The 10,652-nt window shown below is 41.5% G+C and overlaps 1 protein-coding gene across 1 annotated transcript in view; it reads left to right on the top strand.

The window, feature by feature from the left end:
* The first annotated feature begins 248 nt into the window (after nt 1–248).
* The window catches only part of LOC120785729 (neuronal acetylcholine receptor subunit alpha-7-like), a 35,150-nt gene continuing 24,746 nt past the window's right edge, over nt 249–10,652 (top strand). The window contains exon 1 of the mRNA XM_040120602.1: nt 249–427. Within this exon, the coding sequence (XP_039976536.1) occupies nt 358–427 (70 nt within the window). The 5' untranslated portion in view covers nt 249–357. The remainder of the gene's footprint in view (nt 428–10,652) is intronic.

Here is a 10,652-nt window from a genome sequence, read left to right as displayed (position 1 = left end):
ACCGTCGTGGTTCGCGTTGCTACCGGTGAAGCCGCCGTGTTTCTTGCCAACTCCGGCTCGGGCGCGCGCCCCAGAGCAGCAGCGATGCGCTGTGTTCGCGAGGGAACGTGTTTCTGAAGCAGCGTGAACGCGCCAATCTGAACTCCACACTCCTTCTGGTCTGTCAGTCGTTTTTTTTTTCTTTCTTTCTTTTTCTTTTTTTTTTTTCTTTCTATCTCACACAGCCTGTCTCCCTCCTCTTTGTCTCACTCTCCAGCCTCATGTTCACACCACCGCCGAGCCGGAGCAGATCACCTGTGTAGCCGACACCGAGAGCCCGCTGCCGGGGGCCGGCGGAGTCCACTGAGCCGTGCCAGGATGCGTTGCTACAAGTTTTGGGGACCGTGTTCGGTTGGGTTTTATGTTTGGACGGCCATACTTTTCAAAGGTAGGTTCGGGGAAAAGTCTCTCTTGAGCCTTAGTAAGCCCTTTTGTTGTTGTTTTGCTTTTTGCACTTTCTTCAGTAAGTGCATGGGTCTGTTTGGATTCGTGAAGGCTATGAGAACTTGATGATTTCGACTGAAAAATCATTAATATCCATGTAAGGGTCTGGGAGTGGATAATCTACACGGAGTTTACATCGGCCTTTATCTGGTATTCCTGTAATGTGGGAAGCATCTTTATACAAACTGGGCAACTTGTTCTTCTCGCATTAGAAACCATTGGCCATATTTGAACCTGAATTTGTTTGGACGAAATTTATGGTGCTTTAAACAAAACTGCGTCTCTTTTTAATATTTAATTTTCAGCTATGAAGCCCACAGAAAAGCCCCTGAAGGACTTAACCGCTGTTATTTGTTTCACACAGTCAGCAAATGTTCCATTGAATAACACTGGCTTCTGAACCTTTGAATGACAAACATCAATCAGTAAAGAAAAAAAAAAATCACTTCTTTCTGCGACCTGAATGTGCTTCTCAACAGTTTTGTTGCTTTAAAAGGGTGGTTAAATACACTAAGAGTTATTTTTAAACACCGTGTGCATGTCTGTGCACATTTATGTGTGCATGTATGATGTGCGGTGTGTGCAGCATTAACGTTTGCTTGTTCGTGTGCACTGAGATGTGCATGCATGACTCTTAATTCTCTCCTAAGCCCCATCCCATCATCATCAACATCATCATCTGTAACATCTGGGTTGCTTACTTATCAGTTTGTGACACAACGGCTTTGCTGAAGATACGCCTTCAAACCCTCTATGTTTGCATAGATTGTGTGTGTGTGTGTGTGTGTGTGTTTGTTTGTGTGTGTGTGTGTGTGTGTGTGCGCGCCTACAGTATGTGCATGTGTCCACCATCGAACCTGCCACCTTCCCCTGTCCTCACCTCTGCATACCGATCTGGGCAGTGGTCATCCTTTGGGCAAGAGTGGTGGTGGGAGGATGGGGTTTAATGACTGAGACAGAGGCCGGGGGGAGAGATAAAGAGGATGGATGACATGCTAACCCATGACAGGAGGCATCCACAGTCTTTCATGGACAGTGTTGCTGTCTAAGGTTGGGACAGTATTGGTGTTCATTATCTGTCTCGCCTGCTGTCAATATTGTGAAAGCTCTGTGAAAGATATAAAGCCACACAAGTCCTGTAATTTAGCACCGAATCTTAAAATCATCGTGGTTTTCTTTTCCTCTCTCAAACAATTCAGAAAAATCTGTCAACAAGGTGAGAAAGTTTCAGTCTTTGCAAATTACCATTTTTTTTCTCAGAATTTGCTGCAGTTTTTGAATCTTGATGTTGAAATTTAGTGATGCATACGTGAATATGAAACAGTTGAAATCATATGAAACCATATAGGTAAATCTATGGATCTGTTTATAGATCTCGTTATAATATTGTGTCATGGTCTTGACTGATGGAAGGAGAATACAGGCTCCTGAGGCATTTAAGCATGGGGCTTAAAGAAGCAGCTAGCTGCTTGTAGGCCTAGTATGTGCACATTCACAGTACAATTGATAAGCAGCTCTAGTCTGTCAAGGGAAACACAAGACAATAGCCAAAAAATGAGACATAGGACAATTTAGTTTCCTTGAAACTGAAGCACGATTTTGTTAGTTTCTTCCCCATGTAACCAGGCACAATGGTTTGACAGATGATTCAGTAACTGGAGCCATCATCTGCATTTGCAGGTAAATGTGATTGGGTGAATTCACTCCTCAGCAATAGGTATTTGTTGTTTGTTATGGGAAATTTTAAAAGGTCTATAAGCTCCATGTTCAAGTGTTCCGACCAAAACTGTAACAGTAATACCCCTCAGATGAAATTATTTTCCTACCCCTCAATCAGAGAATCAGAGACTGACAGCTGACAGCTCTAAAATGGTCAACAGGTTGTGCTGCTATCAAGTTATCTCAAAAGTTTAAAAATTGTGGGTCTCTACATGGATGCCCTAAACTAGCATAACAGTATGGATGTGGTAGCCACACATTCAATGGTGCAGTGGAGCAGAGGTCTTAGCTCCTGGATTAGGATTAAACATCCAGTGGTTTTAAGGCTCTGAGCCCTCGACTATAGATTATAAATCTCTGATATATGAATCCGTCCATCGAAAACTCCATTAACACACAACACCATATGCTACGATACCTGCTCGTCACTGTAGTCACATGATGCCGGAAGTGTTGTGCAAATGGATTGGTCCACGGCCCCTCATTTGCATTAAGCATCACGGACAAAAAATGGTAACAAGCTAGTGTACATGCACATGGAAACCCATTTACTTATAGAGAAATGCACAAAACGCACGGAATCGCACCGAGAAGTGACACTTTACTAGTCAGCTACAGAAAGTGTTGAAGTTTGAAGTCTGAAATGGATCTTTTTCAGTATTCATCCCTGTGGTCTCCTTTATTGTCCCTCATTTGTCTCTGTTTCACCCTCCCTTCTGTCTCCTTGATGCCCCCCTTTTCCGTCATTGTTACAGATTTTGTATATTACTTCTTGTCGATGACTTGCTGCCCTCCTAGTGCCTTTTTTAGTGTCTGCAGGTTTCAGAGGCCCTTTCTTACAACTTTTGTATAGCCAGCTGGAATTTTACTGAAGACAAAGCAACACAGCATTAATGTAGCGAAAGAAAGTTGTGTGTCTATAGATAAGCATTAAAAGATAAAAGGCAGAGAATAATTAAATATGTGGGGACATAATTGACACAATAGTCCAGTCCCTTATTAATATGATATGGAACATGTATGTGTACGAAATTGACCAACTGGAAGTGAAAAAATAGAAGCGAACAGACTAAAAACTGACACTATAGCCAGTCTCATTTTCATAACTTAATAAAAATACATCCAGTAAGTCACAGCACTTATATTCTGACTTCACAACTCTGCATTGATAAATCTCTGTCTGCAGTTTACTCTCACATCAAAGCTAAGTATAAATAGGAACCCCTACAAAATTCTGAAACGTAACCACTGTACTTCTTTTAATGGCTTTAGAGAATTTTCTGGGCTTTTTAAGGAGCCTTGTTGCCCTGGTTTTTACCCTAGCTTCCCTTCATTTTCACCGCCATCCAGCTCCAATTTCTCTTTCTTCTTCCCAATTCATCCCCTCCTTACTTACTGTTGTGTTGTTGCATCTTATTTCTTGGGCCTCCTGTTATCAACTCTCATCACCTGCTTTTTCTCTGACTCTCTCGCCCTCTCCCTGTCTCTCCGTCTATGTTTTGAAACAAGTTAGGTAATAGGCTATAGCCACCTGGGTTAAAAATGTAGGTTTAAAGCTGCTGAACATCTGGATACTTCACTGCTGACCTCCCTTGACTCATTACTCTACCAAATGATTGACGGTGAAATAATGAGGTGCTGGACCATTGGCAGATTAGATGTGACCTTAATTTAAATCAGTGCATATGTTGTTGGTTTTAGAAGCAAACCTGTGTGTAGGCTACACACACGTGTGCACGCACATACAAACATTCATACAATAACAGTGGAGCCAATACAAATACCCTACTGTTGTTTGGAGGACACTTGTTTCCCACAAACATGAATAAAAGACAATAAGTTTTTACACACACATGCATGCACACAGACAATGACACACATTTTGTTGCAGCCCATCAGACATTATAGTGTCTGGACCCCATTATTTCTTCACCTTGGGGTGCTTTTCTTACAGACGATTAAACAACAGTTGTCAAGGTTGGCCATAATCTAAAGGAGAGCTATATGGCTTCTGTTAAGGTGGGCACCCATTCACAGGTTTTGAAAAAGGAAGTGTTTGGCAGGGACTCGTTGGCACACCAATGTGAGGTCGAACCACTCCTCTGGAGTGACTGCTGCACACGTGCCGTCTTTTACAGACGTGGTCGATACCTTCAAGACGCATTGCCGATTGTGACATTCTGGCCAGTGCAATTTCAACAATCTCAGTATTTGATGTACCTGAGTGTTTCTAAGTTTTACCTGCTCTTTTCTAATGCACCCACTCTCGGCCATGAACTTTAAACAAAAACACATGCATACCTTTTTATGTGAATCTTGATTGCAAACAAACTGCATGTTGTTATGCCCTATCCTGTGCTCCTAACACTTGTTCTAGTGTGTGTATTGTCCCAGCTGCAAGATGTAAATTACATTTGACAAATGTAGCATAGCTTCAGACAAAATTTATCGTGGGAGTTGTAGTTGTAGTTGTATTGTGTGTGTGTGCAGTGATATTTATTTTTCTGTTTCCCCTATTCACACATGGACACATACACAAACACTAGATATTTGCATCAGAAAGACTGTGGATGTGTATCATTTGTTGTGGTGCCGACTCTCCTGGCCCTTAGGGAATGGTGGTCTGTCAGCGGTTTCTTTGTGTAGCCTTGCTGGTCCCTCTGTCCCAGAGCATTCGGGGATCAGAGCCCTGTTATGTTCCAGACTGGACAATAGACTAGGGTTTTTGCATCAGTTGTTGAGATGAACTAAGCATGTTTACCACAGTGTGAAATAAGATTATTCTAAGTAATGAGTTGGTTTCCCTATAGTGTGATTTTTATGTCAGCATTTTCAGTTATTATCTTTCTGACCCTTTTTGTCACCACAGCTCTGTAGTGTTTTTGCTGTTATTCGTCAGGATTCATGTTACACTAGTGGGAACCTCAGGGGCCCCAGCTACACTAGAGACCCCAGAACCCTGTCCACAGAGTCTGTCTAGCAGGCAAGACCATTGACGAAAACAGCAGTTTGTGAAGCCAGTTACACTTCAGCTGTAGAAAAGACAGCAATTGTTATTTCACTCTGAAAGGACATTTTGAAACCTGAACTAAGCAGCAACCACTAGAGCTGTGATAAGCTGAGACACCTGTCAATCAAGCAAACACGGCTATCCTAAAGACCTAATGTGTTCACAAAATAATAATTTTGTTTTTGTGGACACTATTCCCTTCCTAAGTGATGAATAGAGCAATGTGGATTTTGTCCTCTATCTCTTACATTGGAGTTGCACTAGGGAGGGATCTTTTCACGAAGAATGTGGACAGGAGTGATTAAAGCTACCAATAACTCTTTAAACATACACATAGGCATGTGAGTGTTGTTTTGACACAGACTAGAAAATAATGCAAAACTGTCCTTTAAAGCACCTCCAAATTGGCCTTCAAATTCAGCCTCTGAAGTCTTGTTGTATTTGATCTTATTGCTGACTTATCTGTAATGTACATAAAGCATATATTGCACATAACAAAAAGGCTGTTGATAAATTTTTTGTCATCTGATCATTTCAGCGTTATTTCCAATCCGTTATTTTATTCAAGCCAGTTTCTATATTTAATGTTTGGTAATGTCATTTCTGGATTTCTCAAAAGCATAATAATACTAAAATCCTGTTTTACATGATCATAGATTACCTAATCAACATACAGTACCTATGGCAGATTATTTTAGCAGAAAGACACTGAAGAACAAAGCCATGGTCATTCCTGTGCATATTGTGTCTGTCTCTCTCTCTCTCTCTCTCTGTGCATGTATGTGCATGTGCGTGTGAGTGTGTGTCTGTGTGTGTGTGTGTGTGTGTGTGTGTGTGTGTGTGTGTGTGTGTGTGTTGGACAGAGGCTCAGCATGGATGGGTTTAGTTGGGCTCATCTGGGGCACTAAAACAACCTGACGTAAGAGGTGGTCATTTAATGCTCTGCCTAAAATAGCATTCCTGTTTGTTTTTTTTTTGTTTGGGTGTATGTCTGAGAGGAGTGTGTGTGTGTGTGTGTCCCTCATGACGCCTGTTTTGGATAGCCTGTGTCTGATGATTGTGTTTGGAAGGCTGATCTGAACGCATCGACCCAGAAAAAAATATTCAGATGGGACAGAATCGCCCAGCTGAATTTCTCGGTATATGTTAATGTGTGTTTGTGAGATTGTGTGACAGGACGAGAGAGAGAGAATAATGTCATTTCACAATGTGGAGTCCAGTTCGCCTTTATATTTGGCCTCACTTGCCCTCTAACTTAAATGCAGATGATGCTAAGTAACTGGTATCAGTGTGGAAATGATGATTTTTTTCAGCCTTCTTGTTTACATCCTAACAACTTAATCGGCTGTACAATGTGGACATTCATCGCAAATATGAACAAAAACGCTGAAGCAGAAGAAATAAAACAAGTAAATTCGGGACAGTTAGAGAGAATGAAAAGGGGGACTAGAGGGAACAAGAGAAAGGCATATATAGAGAGCGGGATCAAAAGAGGGGAAATCACAAGATTGGGAAAGGCTTGTAAAGGGATGAGTGCATTGATAGAGGGGGAGAGGTACATTCAAAATAGAGAAGAATGAAGAATGTACAATAGAATAGCCAGGAAAAGGGGTACTGCAAAAATTGGAGAGGCTTTTGGGTGAGAAATAAAAGAAGGTGTAAAGAATTGAGTTTGAGAGGGAGTGTGGGAGGAAGGACGGTTTTTCCTTATCTAGTTACATTTGCATTTGACATTTAAAACTAAGTTGAATCCTGCCATCTTACTGCACTGGAAATGTGTGAATATACACAACTCACTCTTCAGGTAACTATCTGCCTTTCCATCCATCCACTATCTACCCATTGAAGCACTGCACTTTTTGGCTGTAAAATGAATATTTTCAAGATGCAGTGACTGAGAAACATTTTCTATCTTTACTTTCTATCTTTATAAATTAGACCCTAAATTTTGTGAAAAGTCAGCGGGAAAATGTTTGAAACATTAGTTCATGCAGAACTGTAATTCTGTAACACTTGAATGTAGATTTTAGAAACATTTAGTGTACAAGTACAGACCAAATAAATATAAATACACTTATAAAATTAAACCAGCTATACTATACAATGCTAAGCTTAAAACCATGTGCATATCTTCTAGCATCGTTTCTTTCAACAAACAGGGTCAATATTGGGACACAACAATCAGAATTCAATAGGAGCCTTCAGCAGGCTTCCTCTCTTCTTCCCATCTGTCAAATTTGTACAGAGCTCCCATGTGTTTGAAATTTGATTCTCCTCTTACCTTGGGCACACTATAGAAATTCTTTTTAGCTGATGCTAAGCAAAATTATCCATTATTTGTATTCTAACAGATTCATGGCTGCAGCCATCACATTGTGACACAATAGTAGCTGTTGTTGTAGGTTTCTCAAACCACGCCTCTGTCTTGATGCTGTCAGTCCTTAACCCCTATTTAAAATAGTGGGTCCCATTCCAAAAAAACCCACAATATTATTTATGTTCTTAGTATTTGACTCTAAAACTTTAAATCAGGGGCCGGAGCCACTCCTGGTATAAACTGATTGAAAGGCAGGATGACACATTCTTGGACAAATTGTCTTACCACCACAGGGCAAAAAGCATAAAGCATAATGACATACAGACCACATTTGCATCTCTTTGTGTCTGACATTTTTCATTTCCTCTTGATTCTCTTTCACAATAATCGACAAGATAACTCTCACATCCAATATTCTTCTAATAAATGTTGATGTTGGGAAAACACACACACACACACACACACACGCACACGCACACACAAAACACACACACACACACACACAGAAAATTGGCTTGGTCTCTAAGGAGACCTTGTGAATATGTGAAATGTATTAATATTTTGCGGGGTGCTGCTGAGCTGAAATAAAAAGTCCCCTTGGGTGCTGATGCCCTTGGGGTCCCAGAGGTGCCCAGAAGCAGTCTGGCTCTGTTTATTAAACCATAACTAATTCTGTATGCAGACATCCTGGAGCTCAGGGGCAACCTCAGTGTGCTGTATCAGTGAGGTTAGGTTAACATGCACACATCAGTGTATAAAGAGTTTTAACACACACACACACACACAGAAGTAGTATCAAAGACATATTACCTATTCTGTACAACATTTGAAGTGCAAATGAGCACAGACAAGGCGAAAAAAGGCAACAGTGACTTCTAAATGTGTGTGTGCTCTTTGATGAGTAGACATCAGCCAGGGTTGCAAGTCTCCTCTTAGCAATTTTTAGAAGAAGATTAAAAAAGCAGTTTTGCACTCGTGTTATGAAAAAATTTCTGGAATAAACCTTCAGGTTTTACTTGGACACGTCATCAGTGATAAACCCGGGGTCATAGGGTCTTTCGGGTCTTTAATCCTCAGACATCCTCGCCTGGGCGACCCTGCCGGGGTTGATCAGTCCCTGACTTTTCTCCAAGTGGCGCACTGCTCCATAAATCCCCCATCTGGATCCGCAGCCACCGTGAGGCCTTTTCAGCAGCCTCCAGGATGTTCTTGATGGCTCCTCTGCACTGCAGTCCTCTAACTCCAAGGAGTTTGAGAGTTCGCTGTAACAACTGGCCCAACTGGCTCACCACAGGCTCTTGTTGTTCCTGCACTCTATCACCAGCTCTGTGTATTTAGCCCTTTTGCGCTTGTTCGCCTCTTCAATCCGGTCTTCCAAGGGGACAGTAAGTTCCAGCAGGACCACTTGCTTTATAGACTCCGATGGTAACACCATGTCTGGGCGGAGTGAAGTAGTTGTGATGTTCTCTGGGAACTTGAGCTGCCTTCCTAGGTCAACTCGGAGCTACCAGTCCCATGCAGCAGCAAGAAGCCCTCCCGAGGAGTTAGGCCAAAGTTGTGCCTTCTCCCCAGCTCTGACGAAGGTAATGGACTGTTTGGGGGTGTGCTGATTCTTACTGTTTTGAATCGCCATTGCTGATGTATCCACTAAAGACCTTAGAACTTTGTCATGGCGCCAGCGGTATGGCCCATCCCCCAATGCCTTCGGGCAGCAACTGAGGATAAGCTCCAAGGTGCCTCTCTTCTGGCACAGTTGGCATGCTGGAGTGTCTGCCATTCCCCAGCAAGGCAGATTGGCCGAATTACATAGAAATAAAAATGTTCTATTTCTATTTTGTTTTTTGCTCCACACTCGTTCAGCGTAGACTCATAGTCCACTGTTGGTTATGTAGGAATGTCTGTGTCTGTGTGTGTGTGTGTGTGTGTGTGTGTGTGTGTGTGTGTGTGTGTGTGTGTGTGTGTGTGTGTGTGTGTGTGTGTCAATCAAAATGGCCCATAGTGAGATAGCAAATGGCAAAATTGAATTCTGAACTGAAAACTGAGAGCTCATTGTATTCTTTAAATCATATGGGTCCTTCCTGTAAGAAAGCTCAACAAAAAAAATATATATATATAAAAAGTAGGTTCATTATCAATATTTTATATATAACATATATAAATGAATACAGTTGCACATGGCTCAGAAGTACAGTGCTTGAATCCAGACAGCTGAGCATCATGAGCTATCTGCAAAAATGTGGCAAAATGTGACTTGTAATGACCTCTGACATGATTCTTTTTGGCATTTCAGGCATTCAGTGATGATAAAGTGTAGAGGAAGAATGTTGGAAAAGAGGAAACGTGAACTTCTCGACGACTTGTGAAAAAAAAATCTATGTCAACAAAAAACCCAGTTAGTTTGCTGTTACCTCTGTCACCTTTAATTATTTGGAGGTAACTATGTATTTCAGGAATGCTTTGATCAACAATCAGCAGAGTATTAGTTCAGGCAGAGCACTGACTTTTCTCACTATAACTCTGCAGATATCCTTACGCCAACGCTGTTTGCTGCCACAGCACCTTCCACATTATGTGCTATACTTTTGGTGCTTTTGATTCAAGTAAGATTTAATATTCATGTATGCTCCTCATTGCTGCTCAGATTTTTTTGAGGCCTCCCTCAAAATGCAAGGCCTTTGCCGCCAAATCAAACTGTATAACCATTTGCAATAAATGGTCAGTTCTTTGATTTAAGTGCCTCTCACTGAAGTAAGATAGACTTGTACTGATCTGTCCATTTCTCTCATAGTTGTCTTTTCAGTCGGCTGAATTACACAATAAATAAGCTTTTAACCCCCACAGAATGACTGAGCACTGTGCTATTCTGTCGCAACTCTTTCATGCAGTTATACGGCTCTGTACACTTCTTTGCTGCTGATTGACTGAGCAGCTCCATAGCAGAATGTGGTCTTTAGGGTTTTATTCATAGCACGCTCTGCTTACATTTCTGGAGGGTCAGTCAGTTTTTTCACTGCGTTCTCTGATGACACTCCCAGGCTAGACACTTAGTAACATTTTGACTCAGAGTTCATTTCCCAGGACTAAGATGATCGTTTCCTGACCTTCTTTGCTTCTAATAATAAT

Source organism: Xiphias gladius, chromosome 23 (genome assembly GCF_016859285.1).
Source record: "Xiphias gladius isolate SHS-SW01 ecotype Sanya breed wild chromosome 23, ASM1685928v1, whole genome shotgun sequence".
Classification (NCBI taxonomy): domain Eukaryota; kingdom Metazoa; phylum Chordata; class Actinopteri; order Istiophoriformes; family Xiphiidae; genus Xiphias; species Xiphias gladius.
The sequence above is the reverse complement of the archived record's forward strand: the minus strand, read 5'-3'. Positions and strand labels throughout refer to the sequence as shown.